This window comes from Callithrix jacchus, chromosome 14, assembly GCF_049354715.1.
Source record: "Callithrix jacchus isolate 240 chromosome 14, calJac240_pri, whole genome shotgun sequence".
NCBI lineage: Eukaryota > Metazoa > Chordata > Mammalia > Primates > Cebidae > Callithrix > Callithrix jacchus.
Window position 1 is genome coordinate 21,522,839 of NC_133515.1, and position 22,120 is coordinate 21,544,958.

A 22,120-nucleotide genomic window follows, 5' to 3' on the forward strand; every position below is an offset into this window, starting at 1 on the left:
AAGTTAAAATAATTATAATAGCTGCCATTACTACCTAATATAACACAAAATGTACAGCTTTTGAAGTTACACATGGGTAGATTCAAATTTTGAGACTGCCATTTACTTATCTACATATTCTAATGCCCTGATGATTATGACTGGTGTTATAGATAGTCTCAAAATGTGACTCCTTTCAGCTCTAGTTTTTTATTATATAAATACTATGATACTATTAGTTTCTTTTCCTATCCACAACAACCTAGGACAAAAATTTACTCGTATGTAATTTAGGGTATCACTGAATAAGAATAATAATACAAAAGTAAATTAACCACATTATTTTTCAAAATATCTATGCATTATATCTATCTGTGTGAATTACATTTTGTGGGAATAAAATGTGAGCCTGTGGCTTTTAGTAGTACTATATTTAAATGGGTTGGCATTGGAAACAGTACAAGTTGCTTGTATTCTCTGTGTTGAAAGCTAAGAACAAATTATTATATAACTTCGTCTCCTTCCAAAAAATAGAGAACAAAACAACCATCCACCTTATAGAGTAATGATTGATGAATGAAAGCCACACATAGCTGCTAAAGAGAAAGCTGCAATAAGTATGCTCATAATAGAAACAGAGGTGAAATAAAAAAACAGACACTAAAGACATGTGTTCTGCAAGGAAAAAGTTAAGACTGAGGTAAATCGTGTGAGATGGATTTTCTGGATACAGCACACCCACGGGTTTTGGCTTTTTATCCGATTTGCCAGTCTGTGTCTTTTGATTGGGGCGTTTAGTCCATTTACATTTAGGGTTAATATTGTTATGTGTGAATTTGATACTGCCATTTTGATGCTAGCTGGCTATTCTGCCCTTTAGTTGATGCAGATTCTTCATTTTGTTGATGCTCTTTACCATTTGGTATGTTTTTGGAGTGGCTGGTACTGGTTGTCCCTTTCTATGTGTAGTGCCTCTTTCAGGAGCTCTTGTAAAGCAGGCGTGGTGGTGACAAAATCTCTGAGTACTTGCTTGTTCGCAAAGGATTTTATTTTTCCTTCATTTATGAAGCTTAGTTTGGCTGGATATGAAATTCTGGGTTGAAAGTTCTTTTCTTTAAGGATGTTGAATATCGGCCCCCACTCTCCTCTGGCTTGTGGGGTTTCTGCTGAGAGATCTGCTGTGAGTCTGATAGGCTTCCCTTTGTGGGTAACCTGAACTTTCTCTCTGGCTGCCCTTAGCATTTTCTCCTTCATTTCAACCCTGGTGAATCTGACGATTACGTGCCTTGGGGTTGCTCGTTTTGAGGAATATCCTTGTGGTGTTCTCTGTATTTCCTGCACTGGAATATTGGTCTGCCTTGCTAGGTTGGAGACGTTTTCCTGGGTAATATCCTGAAGAGTACTTTCCAGCTTGGATTCATTCTCTTCGTCACATTCAGGTACACCTATGAAACGTAGATTAGGTCTTTTCACATAGTCCCATATTTCTTGGGGTCTTTGTTCATTCCTTTTTATGCTTTTGTTCTCTAATCTTGCCTTCTCATTCTGTTTCACTGAGTTGATCTTCGACCTCAGATATCCTTTCTTCTGCTTGGTCAATTCAGCTGTTGAAACTTGTGTATGCTTCACGAAGTTCTCGTGTTGTGTTTCTCAGCTCCATCAATTCACTTATATGCCTCTCTACATTGTCCATTCTCGTTAGCATTATGTCAAATCTTATTTCAAGGTTCTTAGTTTCTTTGCATGGGTTAGAACATGTTATTTTAGCTCACAGAAGTTTCTCATTACCCACCTTCTGATGTCTGATTCTGTCATTTCATCACACGCATTCTCCGTCCAGCCTTGTTCCCTTGCTGGTGAGGAGTTGTGACTCCTTGCAGGAGGAGAGGTGTTCTGGTTTTGGGTGTTTTCCTCCTTTTTGCACTGGTTTCTTCCCATCTTTGTGGATCTATCCACCTGTCTTCTTTGTAGTTGCTGATTTTCAGATTGCGTCTCTGAGTGGACATCCAGTTTGTTCATGACGAAGTTATTTCTGTTTCTTAGTTTTCCTTCTAACAGTCTGGCCCCTCTGCTGTAGGACTGCTGAGGTCCACCGCAGGCCCTGCTTGCCTGGGGATCACCTGCAGCAGCTGCAGAACAGTAAGGGTTGCTACCAGTTTCTTCTTCTTCTATCTTTGTCCCAGAATGATGCCTGCCAAATGTCAGGCTGATCAGTTTTTTGTGAGGTGACTCTTTGGATATATGGGGGTCAGGGAGCTGCCTGAGGAGACAGTCTTTCCTTTATAGAAGCTCAAGTGCTGAGCTGTGAGCTCCATTGTTCACTCAGAGATGCTGGGCAGGTACGTTTAAATCTGCTGCAGCAGAACTCATAAATCCCCCTTTTTTTCCCCAGGTGCTCTGTCCCAGGGAGTTAGGGCTTGATTTATGAGTTTCTGTTGTGCTGCTTGCTTTTTTATCAGGGCTACCCTGCCCAGCAACGAGGCAGCCTAGTCACTGTCTGCCTGCAGAGGCTTTGCTGAGCTGCTGTGGGCTCTGCCCGGCTGCCATGTGAACTTCCCTGCAGTCCTGTTTATGTGGGTGTTTGTAGATCTGCCTCGGCAATGCTGGCCCACCTCTGTAATGGCAGACTCTCTCTGTAATGGCGGGTTGCCTCAGCAATGGTGGGCTGCCTCAGCAATGGCAGACTACCTCTGTAGGGTTGGAGTGCCTCAGTAATGGCAGATGCCCCTTCCCCACAGAGCTGGACTGTCCCAGGTTCAGCTGTGCTTGCCTTGAAACTCTCAACCCAGAGGGTTTCCAATTGCTGGGTTTTGTGGCGGGGGCGGGCGGGGGGGACCCGCCGAGCCTGATCACCTGGCTCCCTGCCTCAGAGTCTTTTTTTTTTTTCAGTTGAACAGTTGACTCCCAGGTGTTCCAGTCGCCTGCTGAAAAAACACCGGGATCTGTGTGATTTCCCATGCGGTGACCCACTGCACTGTCTGAAACAACGGCGCTGAGATTCGTGGCACTTTTTCACCTGGTAATCCCCTGGCCTGGCTCCCTGTTTCAGACCCCTGTTTAATGAGGTGTATGGGCGACTCTAACTTCCTGGAGTTCCAATCACCAGCTTAAAAGGACAACCACACCAGTGTATTTTGTATGGAGAACTGCCACGCTGGAGCACCAGCAAAATAGCCGCGCTGGCCAAAACAGCCGCACTGGTGACTCATGGGGCTCCTCTGCCTGGGAATCTCCTGATCTCTGGGCAATAAAGATCCATCTGGAAATGCGGTGTCCACTCACCCTCTGCGCTTTCGCTGGGAGCTGCAATCCCGAGCTGCTCCTAAATGAGCATCTTGGATCTTCCTCCTGGACTAATAATTTTTATTCACAATTTCAAAGAATAATGTATGCCTTGAAATATATATATTTAATAGAATATGACTGGAGCTTTAACAGTTAAGAAAATTTTATCCAAAATCCTAACCTACGCTTCCAGTTGGAAGGTATTAGAAAACATGTTGTATCCACCTTTCCAATTTCAATCCATCTTTTCTAATTTTTATTTTCTTCCATATGATGTATTTTCTAAACAGAAGTCACGTAAATTTACACATTGTCAACCTTAGAAGAAAAGATAAACTGAAAACATTCTAGAAATTTAACAGATTTCATTATTAGCTATATTATGCATATGTGTTAACTATAACATTCCATTATATAAAAGCCCATTTTCTGGTTTGTTTATTCACACTAAAACTGTTACACTGTTTTTGATATGCAAGATATTATTCTACGTATTCCAGGATACATACAAATATGTTCTCTATTTCAAGTGGCTCATAGTAATGCAGGAGCTTTACAACTACTTTTTCAAGAACAAAGTGCAAAAGACTCCAAAATTTGAAGTTCAGAATGAGATACAAGGACCCCGAGTGGATATTTTTTTAAATTATAATGCAAAACCCTTGCGGAATTAAAGTCTTACCATAAGAATATGAAGAGTCTCTGCTTATCAAACAGGTTGTTTTTTTTTTTTAACAAAATGTATATTCTTCCAATAGATGAAGCGTTTAAAGCGCATTCTTAATTATAAAAATATTTAGAAAACACAGTGTAGACCCTTTGTAATACAGATTTCAGAAGGGAACTTAAATTTCTAATCTCCCACAATTTTTTATTTTTAATTGGAGATAAGGTCTTGCATGGACTCAAGCAATTCTCCTAGCTTCATCTCTTGAAGAGCTGGGACTACAGGCATATGTTACCCTGTCTAGTCAAATTTCCAGAATCTCTGGTATTCTTTTAGTCTAATTATAGAACCGAAGGTAAAAATAAAGAAACTGTCCACTGCAAAAATGGTATATATCAAAGTAAATGTAAAAGAAATTAAAAGAAACTATACGCTATGTGTAGCAGGGTGATTCCATGATTCCTGTAATGTCATTTAATCTATTAAACACACATTTAAACAGAAGTATTATTACTCATACTCATATTATTTATAACTCAAAATAAAGACACTTACTCAAATAAGTCTAGACCAACATTCCTATTTCCTCTATTGCAAGAAAGCATTCTCCAACATCATTTTCCTGTCAGCATATATTTTCCAGCCCATTTTTTTCAGATCCCACCTCTCAAAGTACTTATCAACTATTTCTTATTTGCCAAGTAAACAAAATAAAAATTAACCCCTCCTATGTCTTTGAAATGGTTATCTCTAATAAAATTTTTAATGCAACCGTAAAACACTGATAGGTAGACAACTGCTACATCTAGAAGATAGTAATATACAAAATGAGATTCAGAGTGAGAATTTAATTTTACAAGTGAGTACTTTACCACAGAATCAGAATCAGAGTCAGAATCGTCCTTTAGCCCAGACTTGGGAAAAACACGCTGTGCCCAGAAATGCCTACAGAGGAAAAAGTTACAACAGAAATGAGCAGGTTCATTTCTTAAAACAAAACAAAACTGTCAGTCTATACATCCATGTCCCCTCCCAAAAAGATGGTAAAACAAAGTCTGAGGAAGGTCAGTTAGCTGTACATTAAATAATATTTCTTGATATACTTTAGATATGGCCTCTGTTTTAGAAAACATTTTAGTTACCTATTTCTGCCTCCACCTCTCCCACCTATTAAATATCCAATGAACACTCACCCTTAAACCCGTAACAAATACTGACAGGCAATACAATGGCACCACCAGACAATAATTTGTCCTTACAAATTATCTAATATCTGACAGAACTTTTGCTACTGAACTGGAATAAATGTGATAACCTAAAACGAGGTAGAAAATGCACTGTCTCTTCTCCATTATCTATTTCTGATTCAAAGATTAATCTGTGTCACTGGAAAATGGGAGTCATGGATCTTCAGCATGTAAACAGTGCCCATTGATTCTGTTTACCCCAGAAAACTACACGGAGCCCCCTGAAACACTGGACATGTTTGAAAGCTGAGGGCACAAAAATCAAAATATAAAGGTTTACATTGTTATCACGAATATTCTTCAGAGAAGATTAAAACACTAAAAATTATAAAATTCAATTGCTGTTATTATATAGATCCTCCCTAATTCAGGTCCACAAAAACCAGCAAGATTAACAATCTTCATAGACACTCAGACACCCAAGTCAGACTGGGGAAAAGTCTCCCTACTGAATAGTTACAGCTCCATTTCATTCGTTACTATCTAATTATCTTCCTTCCCATAGACTCCCACTTCTGGATCCCTCTCCTGCAGGGACCCATGGCAGTATCCAATCTACACCTTCAGCCTAGGAAGGACAGATGCCTAAAAAGACAAGCTAAAGTAATTGAGATTAGGAGCTCTCTGTTCCTCTGCTGCTGGAAAGTAAGTAAATCTCAGTCAGTAATCCCAAGCATAGGAATGTTACCAAGTACCCAAATGAAGCTTCATTACCGACTTACCAACCAAACCTACCATTGCCCTAACCTACAGGTATATGGGAGAATTGGAAAAAAAAAGGCAGAAAGAAAATTACATCCGCCCTGGGTCACATATCTATGTACTTAAGCAATCTCCAGCTCCCTAATTCGTGAGGTGTTCTAAGGCCTCTGTAAGCTTGGGTGGAAGAAGATAATACCACATTCCTATATACTCCAGAGACTCTTTCCAGTGGCTCAAGTTCTTTTAACATTTTTCAATAAAATCTTTAAAGTTTGGTAGTTCCTCAAAAAGGAACAAAAAGGCAGCAGCCTTTTCAGAACCCCTTGAATGCCCTATTTTAATATGCCTTTCTTCATTACTCCCAACATTCGGTGTTTCCAATTTCTCAAGGGTTTATTTCTCTTCAAACTTAGCTGTGCCCTGCAAATTCCATTCTTATCCACTTTCATTGAGTTCAACAGCTCATTCCATTCTCATCCTCTTCCACTGTGTTCACTAGAGCCACTCCCTCTTTCTGTTATAAAAACACTCAATGACAAAATGATGTGAAAGAAGACTGGGTTTTGAATCAAGAAACCTAGTGCAAATCTCATATCTGCCATTTACAATATCCAACTGAATAATTTTATCTCTTTCAGTTTCAGATTCTCCACCCAAACAACCATTTAATCGGGATGGTAAACACAGATTTGACTAATGGAGGATATTTTGTTTAGTCTCCAGGATTTCTTAAAATTCTGAAATTCTGTGCACTTCTGATTTTGTCTATAGGAAAATGGGGAATATTTAGCTACCATACATGAAAACAATAATAGAAAGTAAAAAAAAAAAAACCTAAGCAATGCAGAAGAGAAAGTAACAAGAAATCAAGAAAATACTATTTAAATGTCATAGAAAGAAAAAAGTAAATCCAGAAAACAAGAAAAAGCTTCATCGAACTAGGCAGGGTACTCAAAGAGAAAACCAAACTGGGTAGTCAGTAAGTGGAGAAATGAATTAGAAATATCTTTTCCGTATATGCCAAATATAGTCAATATAACATAGAGTATGTGTTGATATTCTCCATGTACAGTAAAATGATTTCTCTCTTGGACTGATCTGCTCTTGCTTATGAAACACCTAGAGTCCCTTGGCTACAGATAATTGATATCTGCCTTCAAAACATTGATTGTTAAACAACAACAACAAAAAAAAACAAACAGGGACTGGTTACCAGTGTAATTTCCAAACATATTAGGACAAGCTTTTGGAGTAGCCAAGCTTCTAAGGGACACTCTAAAGAGAACTAATATATAACAAAACGTGACGTTCTGAATTCATCTAATTTAAGCCAGTACCTTGATCCCATTGCTGCACACACCTCTCTCTAAGTATGCTTAGGTGCAAAGTGATTTGAAAAGCCAGGCAGGATGCTTGTCAAATCATGGGTTGGCTACCTGTTAACTACGGAATCATGAGCCAAAATTTCAACCTATTTTAACCAGAGTTGCATCATCAGTAAGAAAGCAATAATAGCACCAATACTTTGTAAAGCTGTGTGAAGATGACATGAGATGATAAATGTGAATCAGGTAATATGATGTCTAACATAGCTTAGAACACTAAACAGATACTAGTCTCTATTCTCTCTATCCACTTAGTTAACACATCACTTTAAAAAAATCTGTAAAATCGTACCTGTTTAAATGCTTGTCAACGGCAGGATGCACTTTAAAAAAAAGTAAAATGTATTTTAAATAAACAATAGAAAACTATAGAATACTGAAAACATAAAAGAGCACAAGAACTTGTTCCTATAATCTCACTTACTCAGAAGGCTGAGACAGAAATATCACTTGAGGAGCCCAGGAGTTTGAGACCAGCCTGGGCAGCACAGCAAGATTCTATCTTTATAACAATAATCATGCAGGCTGCTTGTGGTGGCTCGCGCCTCTAATCCCAGCACTTTGGGAGGCCGAGGCGGGTGGATCATTTGAGGTCAGTAAATAAAGACAAGCCTGGCCAACATGGTGAAACCTCGTCCCTACTAAAAATACAAAAAGTAGTCAGGTGTGGTGGCCCACACCTGTGATATATCTATTTCTAAAAATACTCAGTGTCAATAGCAATGTGGATACGCCAGGTGATGAGAACCAGTGTGATCTAAAATCAGAGGAGCAACTCATACACCTGGGAATCAATGTCAAAGCAGGTGGCACTACTCCCACATGTCTTTCATGAAACACATCAGAAGAATTTATACCATTGGACTACAAATATTCATCATGATCTTCAACCTGACCAGTAACTGAGAAGGTATACAATTACAATGACACTTCAGTTGAATGTATACCTCATGTCTCTGCAGGGAAGGGTCCTAACTAGATCAGCTTGGATATAAGTTTGCTGAATTCTTGTAGATAATATATATTATTTCTCACATCCTTGTGGTGTAATGACTTTCCTACATTGAGGGAATCCTCTACTTGAGCCTTCGGAAAATTTCTTCACACACTCATGCAACACGGGAAGACACATACGCCCCAATAAACAGTATCATCCTTTATCAGTTTTGACATACTTCTACTAAATAAAACTGCTACAAGCACTAGATATTAATAAGCTTCTACATTCAGATATCACTCCAATATTCATTCAAAATAAATATTTTTTGAGTCACTTAATGAATTCAACATAACTTTTCTTTCTAAAATAGTCTTCTTTGAAATATGTTATCCTATAAAGAAATTTCATCAAACCAATGGAGCCAATGTATTCATATTCAAGTTTACCTTATTTCAGTACTTAAAATGAACAAAACATCTATCTCTGACGCCTAATAGCAACAAAGAATGGTAATGAGTCACTGTGGTTTGTCCCAATTCTAGCACTCTTTCCTGTTTCCAGTAGTTTCTGGAGGAGCCACAATAAAATCTTCTTTTATGCAAATATTCTATATGCAACTAAAGAGAGTTCACTCAGGTTTCCTCAGCAGAATCCCCAAAATTACACAAATCACTTCTTCTTTTCCCTCCCTCCTGCCTCACAATCTCTCTTCCTGAAGGAAAGTAATTACTCCATCAGTGGTGTCCTTAGTTGTTGTTCTACAGTGTTCACGGGTTGTTACGATCACTTCTTCCCTCTGCTTTTTGTGATATCGTCTGATGTCTATACTTTCTATTGCCTCAAATCTTTCTCTTTCCCCTCTTGATGAAAACATACTGTAGAATTAAAGCAAAATAATGCTGTCCTTTTAGCTTGCTATCTGTTGCATTGCTCTTCAGAGGTTCTTCTATTTAGTTTTGACGTAGAGAGGTTTACAATGATACTACTCAGATCACGGAAAATGACGAGCAGCATCAATGGCACCAAATAACTTATTACAATGCAGAAACTTAGGCTTCCTGAAACAGAATGTGCAGTTTCAATGAGCCCGCTGCTAATTTATTTGGGAAGGGAACTTCCCTTCTACCTTGCATTAACCTGACATAAAATGTTTATTATAAAATTACCTGTCTCAGATGTTGATCCATCCTTTATTTCTGGGGCTATATTGGAAACGAAATCTTTCTCATCACTTATAGCCTGAAGGGGATTTGAAGAAAAATAACCAACACATAAAGGATATATCATAGACTACACAGTTAATAGTTCAAAATACAAATGAGGGTGTAATTACCTCCAAGGTCAGTTGTTTCTGAGAAGACACTGAAAAGAAAAAGGGATACATAATAAACCATATGTAAATGTGGTAAAGATATAGATACATTCATTCCGTATTAGCATCAACCTGTCTTTTCCTGCCCGTATTCGTGTAGGCTTTGAGGTTTTATGCTTTGTGTCTTGAAACAGGAACATGACAGAAACACACTGAAGAAAGCAACAATACAGGCTTCACAATATATACTCTGACAATTTCAAATGCGATGTAATTTTTCATATAAATATTTCAAAAATGAGAGTATCAGTATCAATGTCAATATGCTGAGGAATGAGGACCAATGTGATCTAAAACCAGAGAAGCAACTCAGACACCTGGGAATCAATGTCAAAGCAGGTGGCACTACTCTCACATATCTTTCATGCAACACGTCAAAAGAATTTATAGCACTAGACTACAAATATTCCTCATGCTCTTTAACTTGCCCAATAACTGAGAAGGTACACAATTACAATGACACTTCAGTTGAATGTATACTTCATGTCTACAGGGAAGGGTCCTAAATAGATCAGCTTGGATATAAGTTGGGTGAATACTTGTAGATAATATCCATTATTTCTCAAACCCTTGTGGTGTAATGACTTTCCTACATTGAGGGAATCCTCTACTTGAGCTTGCTGAAAGTTTCTTCACACACTCATGCAACACGGTCAGACTCATAGGCCTCAATAAACAGTATCATCCTTTATCAGTTTTGACATACTTCTACTAAATAAAACTGCTACAAGCACTAGATATTAATAAGCTTCTACATTCAGATATCACTCCAATATTCATTGAAAATAAACTATTTGGGAGTCAATTAATGATTTCAACATTATTTTCTTTCCAATATAGTCTGGTTTGAAGTATCATGTTTTTCACTAAAGAACTTTTATTAAACTGCTATTTGATCCAAAAGTTAGCTCCTCAAAAAACAAAGTGAATGTACGTATATTCATGTTTATCTCATTCAAATAACTAACGTCAACAAAACATATGTCTCCGATGCCCAAGAGTAACAAAGGCTAGTATAGACAAACACAGGACAGAATATTGAAAACATAAAAGGGCACAGTGGCTTGTTAATATAATCTCAGCTACTCAGAAGGCTGAGACAGAAGTATCACTTGAGCAACCCAGGAGTTTGAGACCAGCCAGGCCAACATAGCAAGATTCTATCTTTATAGAAATAATCATGCACACCGGACATGGTGGCTAAAGCTTGTAATCCCAGCACTTTGGGAGGCAGAATCCCTGGAAGTCAGGTGATTGAGACCATCATGGCCAACATGGTGAAACCCCATCGCTTCTAATGATACAAAAATTAGCTGGTGTGGTGGCACACACCTGTAGTGCCAGCTACTAGGGAGGTGGGGGCAGGAGAATCACTTGATTCCAAGAGATGGATGTTGCAATGAGCCATGTCTGTGCCATTGCACTCTAGCCTGGGCAGCAGAAAGTATGAGACTGTGTCTTAAAATTAAAAAAAAAAAACAGAAACAAAGAAAGAAAAGAAAAAAGAAGAATCAGTAAATAATATAATAGAAAGGCTTAAACAGCTTACAATTTTTTAAAGAATCTTCATGAGGAATCCTCTTTATTTCATGTGGTCTTGAAACAATCTAGAAGAAAAACACAATCAGTTTAAGAATAACATACAGCAAGTTAAAATAATTATAATAGCTGCCATTACTACCTAATATAACACAAAATGTACAGCTTTTGAAGTTACACATAGGTAGATTCAAATTTTGAGACTGCCATTTACTTATCTACATATTCTAATGCCCTGATGATTATGACTGGTGTTATAGATAGTCTCAAAATGTGACTCCTTTCAGCTCTAGTTTTTTATTATATAAATACTATGATACTATTAGTTTCTTTTCCTATCCACAACAACCTAGGACAAAAATTTACTCGTATGTAATTTAGGGTATCACTGAATAAGAATAATAATACAAAAGTAAATTAACCACATTATTTTTCAAAATATCTATGCATTATATCTATCTGTGTGAATTACATTTTGTGGGAATAAAATGTGAGCCTGTGGCTTTTAGTAGTACTATATTTAAATGGGTTGGCATTGGAAACAGTACAAGTTGCTTGTATTCTCTGTGTTGAAAGCTAAGAACAAATTATAATATAACTTCGTCTCCTTCCAAAAAATAGAGAACAAAACAACCATCCACCTTATAGAGTAATGATTGATGAATGAAAGCCACACATAGCTGCTAAAGAGAAAGCTGCAATAAGTATGCTCATAATAGAAACAGAGGTGAAATAAAAAAACAGACACTAAAGACATGTGTTCTGCAAGGAAAAAGTTAAGACTGAGGTAAATCGTGTGAGATGGATTTTCTGGATACAGCACACCCACGGGTTTTGGCTTTTTATCCGATTTGCCAGTCTGTGTCTTTTGATTGGGGCGTTTAGTCCATTTACATTTAGGGTTAATATTGTTATGTGTGAATTTGATACTGCCATTTTGATGCTAGCTGGCTATTCTGCCCTTTAGTTGATGCAGATTCTTCATTTTGTTGATGCTCTTTACCATTTGGTATGTTTTTGGAGTGGCTGGTACTGGTTGTCCCTTTCTATGTGTAGTGCCTCTTTCAGGAGCTCTTGTAAAGCAGGCGTGGTGGTGACAAAATCTCTGAGTACTTGCTTGTTCGCAAAGGATTTTATTTTTCCTTCATTTATGAAGCTTAGTTTGGCTGGATATGAAATTCTGGGTTGAAAGTTCTTTTCTTTAAGGATGTTGAATATCGGCCCCCACTCTCCTCTGGCTTGTGGGGTTTCTGCTGAGAGATCTGCTGTGAGTCTGATAGGCTTCCCTTTGTGGGTAACCTGAACTTTCTCTCTGGCTGCCCTTAGCATTTTCTCCTTCATTTCAACCCTGGTGAATCTGACGATTACGTGCCTTGGGGTTGCTCGTTTTGAGGAATATCCTTGTGGTGTTCTCTGTATTTCCTGCACTGGAATATTGGTCTGCCTTGCTAGGTTGGAGACGTTTTCCTGGGTAATATCCTGAAGAGTACTTTCCAGCTTGGATTCATTCTCTTCGTCACATTCAGGTACACCTATGAAACGTAGATTAGGTCTTTTCACATAGTCCCATATTTCTTGGGGTCTTTGTTCATTCCTTTTTATGCTTTTGTTCTCTAATCTTGCCTTCTCATTCTGTTTCACTGAGTTGATCTTCGACCTCAGATATCCTTTCTTCTGCTTGGTCAATTCAGCTGTTGAAACTTGTGTATGCTTCACGAAGTTCTCGTGTTGTGTTTCTCAGCTCCATCAATTCACTTATATGCCTCTCTACATTGTCCATTCTCGTTAGCATTATGTCAAATCTTATTTCAAGGTTCTTAGTTTCTTTGCATGGGTTAGAACATGTTATTTTAGCTCACAGAAGTTTCTCATTACCCACCTTCTGATGTCTGATTCTGTCATTTCATCACACGCATTCTCCGTCCAGCCTTGTTCCCTTGCTGGTGAGGAGTTGTGACTCCTTGCAGGAGGAGAGGTGTTCTGGTTTTGGGTGTTTTCCTCCTTTTTGCACTGGTTTCTTCCCATCTTTGTGGATCTATCCACCTGTCTTCTTTGTAGTTGCTGATTTTCAGATTGCGTCTCTGAGTGGACATCCAGTTTGTTCATGACGAAGTTATTTCTGTTTCTTAGTTTTCCTTCTAACAGTCTGGCCCCTCTGCTGTAGGACTGCTGAGGTCCACCGCAGGCCCTGCTTGCCTGGGGATCACCTGCAGCAGCTGCAGAACAGTAAGGGTTGCTACCAGTTTCTTCTTCTTCTATCTTTGTCCCAGAATGATGCCTGCCAAATGTCAGGCTGATCAGTTTTTTGTGAGGTGACTCTTTGGATATATGGGGGTCAGGGAGCTGCCTGAGGAGACAGTCTTTCCTTTATAGAAGCTCAAGTGCTGAGCTGTGAGCTCCATTGTTCACTCAGAGATGCTGGGCAGGTACGTTTAAATCTGCTGCAGCAGAACTCATAAATCCCCCTTTTTTTCCCCAGGTGCTCTGTCCCAGGGAGTTAGGGCTTGATTTATGAGTTTCTGTTGTGCTGCTTGCTTTTTTATCAGGGCTACCCTGCCCAGCAACGAGGCAGCCTAGTCACTGTCTGCCTGCAGAGGCTTTGCTGAGCTGCTGTGGGCTCTGCCCGGCTGCCATGTGAACTTCCCTGCAGTCCTGTTTATGTGGGTGTTTGTAGATCTGCCTCGGCAATGCTGGCCCACCTCTGTAATGGCAGACTCTCTCTGTAATGGCGGGTTGCCTCAGCAATGGTGGGCTGCCTCAGCAATGGCAGACTACCTCTGTAGGTTTGGAGTGCCTCAGTAATGGCAGATGCCCCTTCCCCACAGAGCTGGACTGTCCCAGGTTCAGCTGTGCTTGCCTTGAAACTCTCAACCCAGAGGGTTTCCAATTGCTGGGTTTTGTGGCGGGGGCGGGCGGGGGGGACCCGCCGAGCCTGATCACCTGGCTCCCTGCCTCAGAGTCTTTTTTTTTTTTCAGTTGAACAGTTGACTCCCAGGTGTTCCAGTCGCCTGCTGAAAAAACACCGGGATCTGTGTGATTTCCCATGCGGTGACCCACTGCACTGTCTGAAACAACGGCGCTGAGATTCGTGGCACTTTTTCACCTGGTAATCCCCTGGCCTGGCTCCCTGTTTCAGACCCCTGTTTAATGAGGTGTATGGGCGACTCTAACTTCCTGGAGTTCCAATCACCAGCTTAAAAGGACAACCACACCAGTGTATTTTGTATGGAGAACTGCCACGCTGGAGCACCAGCAAAATAGCCGCGCTGGCCAAAACAGCCGCACTGGTGACTCATGGGGCTCCTCTGCCTGGGAATCTCCTGATCTCTGGGCAATAAAGATCCATCTGGAAATGCGGTGTCCACTCACCCTCTGCGCTTTCGCTGGGAGCTGCAATCCCGAGCTGCTCCTAAATGAGCATCTTGGATCTTCCTCCTGGACTAATAATTTTTATTCACAATTTCAAAGAATAATGTATGCCTTGAAATATATATATTTAATAGAATATGACTGGAGCTTTAACAGTTAAGAAAATTTTATCCAAAATCCTAACCTACGCTTCCAGTTGGAAGGTATTAGAAAACATGTTGTATCCACCTTTCCAATTTCAATCCATCTTTTCTAATTTTTATTTTCTTCCATATGATGTATTTTATAAACAGAAGTCACGTAAATTTACACATTGTCAACCTTAGAAGAAAAGATAAACTGAAAACATTCTAGAAATTTAACAGATTTCATTATTAGCTATATTATGCATATGTGTTAACTATAACATTCCATTATATAAAAGCCCATTTTCTGGTTTGTTTATTCACACTAAAACTGTTACACTGATTTGATATGCAAGATATTATTCTACGTATTCCAGGATACATACAAATATGTTCTCTATTTCAAGTGGCTCATAGTAATGCAGGAGCTTTACAACTACTTTTTCAAGAACAAAGTGCAAAAGACTCCAAAATTTGAAGTTCAGAATGAGATACAAGGACCCCGAGTGGATATTTTTTTAAATTATAATGCAAAACCCTTGCGGAATTAAAGTCTTACCATAAGAATATGAAGAGTCTCTGCTTATCAAACAGGTGGTTTTTTTTTTTTTTAACAAAATGTATATTCTTCCAATAGATGAAGCGTTTAAAGCGCATTCTTAATTATAAAAATATTTAGAAAACACAGTGTAGACCCTTTGTAATACAGATTTCAGAAGGGAACTTAAATTTCTAATCTCCCACAATTTTTTATTTTTAATTGGAGATAAGGTCTTGCATGGACTCAAGCAATTCTCCTAGCTTCATCTCTTGAAGAGCTGGGACTACAGGCATATGTTACCCTGTCTAGTCAAATTTCCAGAATCTCTGGTATTCTTTTAGTCTAATTATAGAACCGAAGGTAAAAATAAAGAAACTGTCCACTGCAAAAATGGTATATATCAAAGTAAATGTAAAAGAAATTAAAAGAAACTATACGCTATGTGTAGCAGGGTGATTCCATGATTCCTGTAATGTCATTTAATCTATTAAACACACATTTAAACAGAAGTATTATTACTCATACTCATATTATTTATAACTCAAAATAAAGACACTTACTCAAATAAGTCTAGACCAACATTCCTATTTCCTCTATTGCAAGAAAGCATTCTCCAACATCATTTTCCTGTCAGCATATATTTTCCAGCCCATTTTTTTCAGATCCCACCTCTCAAAGTACTTATCAACTATTTCTTATTTGCCAAGTAAACAAAATAAAAATTAACCCCTCCTATGTCTTTGAAATGGTTATCTCTAATAAAATTTTTAATGCAACCGTAAAACACTGATAGGTAGACAACTGCTACATCTAGAAGATAGTAATATACAAAATGAGATTCAGAGTGAGAATTTAATTTTACAAGTGAGTACTTTACCACAGAATCAGAATCAGAATCAGAATCGTCCTTTAGCCCAGACTTGGGAAAAACACGCTGTGCCCAGAAATGCCTACAGAGGAAAAAGTTACAACAGAAATGAGCAGGTTCATTTCTTAAAACAAAACAAAACTGTCAGTCTATACATCCATGTCCCCTCCCAAAAAGATGGTAAAACAAAGTCTGAGGAAGGTCAGTTAGCTGTACATTAAATAATATTTCTTGGTATAATGTAGATATGGCCTCTGTTTTAGAAAACATTTTAGTTACCTATTTCTGCCTCCACCTCTCCCGCCTATTAAATATCCAATGAACACTCACCCTTAAACCCGTAACAAATACTGACAGGCAATACAATGGCACCACCAGACAATAATTTGTCCTTACAAATTATCTAATATCTGACAGAACTTTTGCTACTGAACTGGAATAAATGTGATAACCTAAAACGAGGTAGAAAATGCACTGTCTCTTCTCCATTATCTATTTCTGATTCAAAGATTAATCTGTGTCACTGGAAAATGGGAGTCATGGATCTTCAGCATGTAAACAGTGCCCATTGATTCTGTTTACCCCAGAAAACTACACGGAGCCCCCTGAAACACTGGACATGTTTGAAAGCTGAGGGCACAAAAATCAAAATATAAAGGTTTACATTGTTATCACGAATATTCTTCAGAGAAGATTAAAACACTAAAAATTATAAAATTCAATTGCTGTTATTATATAGATCCTCCCTAATTCAGGTCCACAAAAACCAGCAAGATTAACAATCTTCATAGACACTCAGACACCCAAGTCAGACTGGGGAAAAGTCTCCCTACTGAATAGTTACAGCTCCATTTCATTCGTTACTATCTAATTATCTTCCTTCCCATAGACTCCCACTTCTGGATCCCTCCCCTGCAGGGACCCATGGCAGTATCCAATCTACACCTTCAGCCTAGGAAGGACAGATGCCTAAAAAGACAAGCTAAAGTAATTGAGATTAGGAGCTCTCTGTTCCTCTGCTGCTGGAAAGTAAGTAAATCTCAGTCAGTAATCCCAAGCATAGGAATGTTACCAAGTACCCAAATGAAGCTTCATTACCGACTTACCAACCAAACCTACCATTGCCCTAACCTACAGGTATATGGGAGAATTGGAAAAAAAAGGCAGAAAGAAAATTACATCCGCCCTGGGTCACAGATCTATGTACTTAAGCAATCTCCAGCTCCCTAATTCGTGAGGTGTTCTAAGGCCTCTGTAAGCTTGGGTGGAAGAAGATAATACCACATTCCTATATACTCCAGAGACTCTTTCCAGTGGCTCAAGTTCTTTTAACATTTTTCAATAAAATCTTTAAAGTTTGGTAGTTCCTCAAAAAGGAACAAAAAGGCAGCAGCCTTTTCAGAACCCCTTGAATGCCCTATTTTAATATGCCTTTCTTCATTACTCCCAACATTCGGTGTTTCCAATTTCTCAAGGGTTTATTTCTCTTCAAACTTAGCTGTGCCCTGCAAATTCCATTCTTATCCACTTTCATTGAGTTCAACAGCTCATTCCATTCTCATCCTCTTCCACTGTGTTCACTAGAGCCACTCCCTCTTTCTGTTATAAAAACACTCAATGACAAAATGATGTGAAAGAAGACTGGGTTTTGAATCAAGAAACCTAGTGCAAATCTCATATCTGCCATTTACAATATCCAACTGAATAATTTTATCTCTTTCAGTTTCAGATTCTCCACCCAAACAACCATTTAATCGGGATGGTAAACACAGATTTGACTAATGGAGGATATTTTGTTTAGTCTCCAGGATTTCTTAAAATTCTGAAATTCTGTGCACTTCTGATTTTGTCTATAGGAAAATGGGGAATATTTAGCTACCATACATGAAAACAATAATAGAAAGTAAAAAAAAAAAAAAACCTAAGCAATGCAGAAGAGAAAGTAACAAGAAATCAAGAAAATACTATTTAAATGTCATAGAAAGAAAAAAGTAAATCCAGAAAACAAGAAAAAGCTTCATCGAACTAGGCAGGGTACTCAAAGAGAAAACCAAACTGGGTAGTCAGTAAGTGGAGAAATGAATTAGAAATATCTTTTCCGTATATGCCAAATATAGTCAATATAACATAGAGTATGTGTTGATATTCTCCATGTACAGTAAAATGATTTCTCTCTTGGACTGATCTGCTCTTGCTTATGAAACACCTAGAGTCCCTTGGCTACAGATAATTGATATCTGCCTTCAAAACATTGATTGTTAAACAACAACAACAAAAAAAAACAAACAGGGACTGGTTACCAGTGTAATTTCCAAACATATTAGGACAAGCTTTTGGAGTAGCCAAGCTTCTAAGGGACACTCTAAAGAGAACTAATATATAACAAAACGTGACGTTCTGAATTCATCTAATTTAAGCCAGTACCTTGATCCCATTGCTGCACACACCTCTCTCTAAGTATGCTTAGGTGCAAAGTGATTTGAAAAGCCAGGCAGGATGCTTGTCAAATCATGGGTTGGCTACCTGTTAACTACGGAATCATGAGCCAAAATTTCAACCTATTTTAACCAGAGTTGCATCATCAGTAAGAAAGCAATAATAGCACCAATACTTTGTAAAGCTGTGTGAAGATGACATGAGATGATAAATGTGAATCAGGTAATATGATGTCTAACATAGCTTAGAACACTAAACAGATACTAGTCTCTATTCTCTCTATCCACTTAGTTAACACATCACTTTAAAAAAATCTGTAAAATCGTACCTGTTTAAATGCTTGTCAACGGCAGGATGCACTTTAAAAAAAAGTAAAATGTATTTTAAATAAACAATAGAAAACTATAGAATACTGAAAACATAAAAGAGCACAAGAACTTGTTCCTATAATCTCACTTACTCAGAAGGCTGAGACAGAAATATCACTTGAGGAGCCCAGGAGTTTGAGACCAGCCTGGGCAGCACAGCAAGATTCTATCTTTATAACAATAATCATGCAGGCTGCTTGTGGTGGCTCGCGCCTCTAATCCCAGCACTTTGGGAGGCCGAGGCGGGTGGATCATTTGAGGTCAGTAAATAAAGACAAGCCTGGCCAACATGGTGAAACCTCGTCCCTACTAAAAATACAAAAAGTAGTCAGGTGTGGTGGCCCACACCTGTGATATATCTATTTCTAAAAATACTCAGTGTCAATAGCAATGTGGATACGCCAGGTGATGAGAACCAGTGTGATCTAAAATCAGAGGAGCAACTCATACACCTGGGAATCAATGTCAAAGCAGGTGGCACTACTCCCACATGTCTTTCATGAAACACATCAGAAGAATTTATACCATTGGACTACAAATATTCATCATGATCTTCAACCTGACCAGTAACTGAGAAGGTATACAATTACAATGACACTTCAGTTGAATGTATACCTCATGTCTCTGCAGGGAAGGGTCCTAACTAGATCAGCTTGGATATAAGTTTGCTGAATTCTTGTAGATAATATATATTATTTCTCACATCCTTGTGGTGTAATGACTTTCCTACATTGAGGGAATCCTCTACTTGAGCCTTCGGAAAATTTCTTCACACACTCATGCAACACGGGAAGACACATACGCCCCAATAAACAGTATCATCCTTTATCAGTTTTGACATACTTCTACTAAATAAAACTGCTACAAGCACTAGATATTAATAAGCTTCTACATTCAGATATCACTCCAATATTCATTCAAAATAAATATTTTTTGAGTCACTTAATGAATTCAACATAACTTTTCTTTCTAAAATAGTCTTCTTTGAAATATGTTATCCTATAAAGAAATTTCATCAAACCAATGGAGCCAATGTATTCATATTCAAGTTTACCTTATTTCAGTACTTAAAATGAACAAAACATCTATCTCTGACGCCTAATAGCAACAAAGAATGGTAATGAGTCACTGTGGTTTGTCCCAATTCTAGCACTCTTTCCTGTTTCCAGTAGTTTCTGGAGCAGCCACAATAAAACCTTCTTTTATGCAAATATTCTATATGCAACTAAAGAGAGTTCACTCAGGTTTGCTCAGCAGAATCCCCAAAATTACACAAATCACTTCTTTTCCCTCCCTCCTGCCTCACAATCTCTCTTCCTGAAGGAAAGTAATTACTCCATCAGTGGTGTCCTTAGTTGTTGTTCTACAGTGTTCACGGGTTGTTACGATCACTTCTTCCCTCTGCTTTTTGTGATATCGTCTGATGTCTATACTTTCTATTGCTTCAAATCTTTCTCTTTCCCCTCTTGATGAAAACATACTGTAGAATTAAAGCAAAATAATGCTGTCCTTTTAGCTTGCTATCTGTTGCATTGCTCTTCAGAGGTTCTTCTATTTAGTTTTGACGTAGAGAGGTTTACAATGATACTACTCAGATCACGGAAAATGACGAGCAGCATCAATGGCACCAAATAACTTATTACAATGCAGAAACTTAGGCTTCCTGAAACAGAATGTGCAGTTTCAATGAGCCCGCTGCTAATTTATTTGGGAAGGGAACTTCCCTTCTACCTTGCATTAACCTGACATAAAATGTTTATTATAAAATTACCTGTCTCAGATGTTGATCCATCCTTTATTTCTGGGGCTATATTGGAAACGAAATCTTTCTCATCACTTATAGCCTGAAGGGGATTTGAAGAAAAATAACCAACACATAAAGGATATATCATAGACTACACAGTTAATAGTTCAAAATACAAATGAGGGTGTAATTACCTCCAAGGTCAGTTGTTTCTGAGAAGACACTGAAAAGAAAAAGGGATACATAATAAACCATATGTAAATGTGGTAAAGATATAGATACATTCATTCCGTATTAGCATCAACCTGTCTTTTCCTGCCCGTATTCGTGTAGGCTTTGAGGTTTTATGCTTTGTGTCTTGAAACAGGAACATGACAGAAACACACTGAAGAAAGCAACAATACAGGCTTCACAATATATACTCTGACAATTTCAAATGCGATGTAATTTTTCATATAAATATTTCAAAAATGAGAGTATCAGTATCAATGTCAATATGCTGAGGAATGAGGACCAATGTGATCTAAAACCAGAGAAGCAACTCAGACACCTGGGAATCAATGTCAAAGCAGGTGGCACTACTCTCACATATCTTTCATGCAACACGTCAAAAGAATTTATAGCACTAGACTACAAATATTCCTCATGCTCTTTAACTTGCCCAATAACTGAGAAGGTACACAATTACAATGACACTTCAGTTGAATGTATACTTCATGTCTACAGGGAAGGGTCCTAAATAGATCAGCTTGGATATAAGTTGGGTGAATACTTGTAGATAATATCCATTATTTCTCAAACCCTTGTGGTGTAATGACTTTCCTACATTGAGGGAATCCTCTACTTGAGCTTGCTGAAAGTTTCTTCACACACTCATGCAACACGGTCAGACTCATAGGCCTCAATAAACAGTATCATCCTTTATCAGTTTTGACATACTTCTACTAAATAAAACTGCTACAAGCACTAGATATTAATAAGCTTCTACATTCAGATATCACTCCAATATTCATTGAAAATAAACTATTTGGGAGTCAATTAATGATTTCAACATTATTTTCTTTCCAATATAGTCTGGTTTGAAGTATCATGTTTTTCACTAAAGAACTTTTATTAAACTGCTATTTGATCCAAAAGTTAGCTCCTCAAAAAACAAAGTGAATGTACGTATGTATATTCATGTTTATCTCATTCAAATAACTAACGTCAACAAAACATATGTCTCCGATGCCCAAGAGTAACAAAGGCTAGTATAGACAAACACAGGATAGAATATTAAAAACATAAAAGGGCACAGTGGCTTGTTAATATAATCTCAGCTACTCAGAAGGCTGAGACAGAAGTATCACTTGAGCAACCCAGGAGTTTGAGACCAGCCAGGCCAACATAGCAAGATTCTATCTTTATAGAAATAATCATGCACACCGGACATGGTGGCTAAAGCTTGTAATCCCAGCACTTTGGGAGGCAGAATCCCTGGAAGTCAGGTGATTGAGACCATCATGGCCAACATGGTGAAACCCCATCGCTTCTAAAAATACAAAAATTAGCTG

The 22,120-nt window shown here is 38.2% G+C and overlaps 1 protein-coding gene across 2 annotated transcripts in view; it reads right to left on the reverse strand.

Annotated features, from left to right (window-relative positions):
* LOC100393583 (uncharacterized) overlaps positions 1–22,120 on the reverse strand; it is a 227,223-nt gene that overhangs the window by 195,061 nt on the left and 10,042 nt on the right. For both annotated transcript variants that reach the window (XM_078348925.1, XM_078348926.1), the window contains 9 exons: positions 20,762–20,790; positions 20,595–20,667; positions 18,784–18,814; positions 16,029–16,101; positions 11,127–11,184; positions 9,539–9,567; positions 9,372–9,444; positions 7,558–7,588; positions 4,804–4,876 (listed from right to left, as the gene is read on the reverse strand). In XM_078348925.1, the coding sequence (XP_078205051.1) occupies positions 4,804–4,876; positions 7,558–7,588; positions 9,372–9,444; positions 9,539–9,567; positions 11,127–11,184; positions 16,029–16,101; positions 18,784–18,814; positions 20,595–20,667; positions 20,762–20,790 (470 nt within the window). The remainder of the gene's footprint in view (positions 1–4,803; positions 4,877–7,557; positions 7,589–9,371; positions 9,445–9,538; positions 9,568–11,126; positions 11,185–16,028; positions 16,102–18,783; positions 18,815–20,594; positions 20,668–20,761; positions 20,791–22,120) is intronic.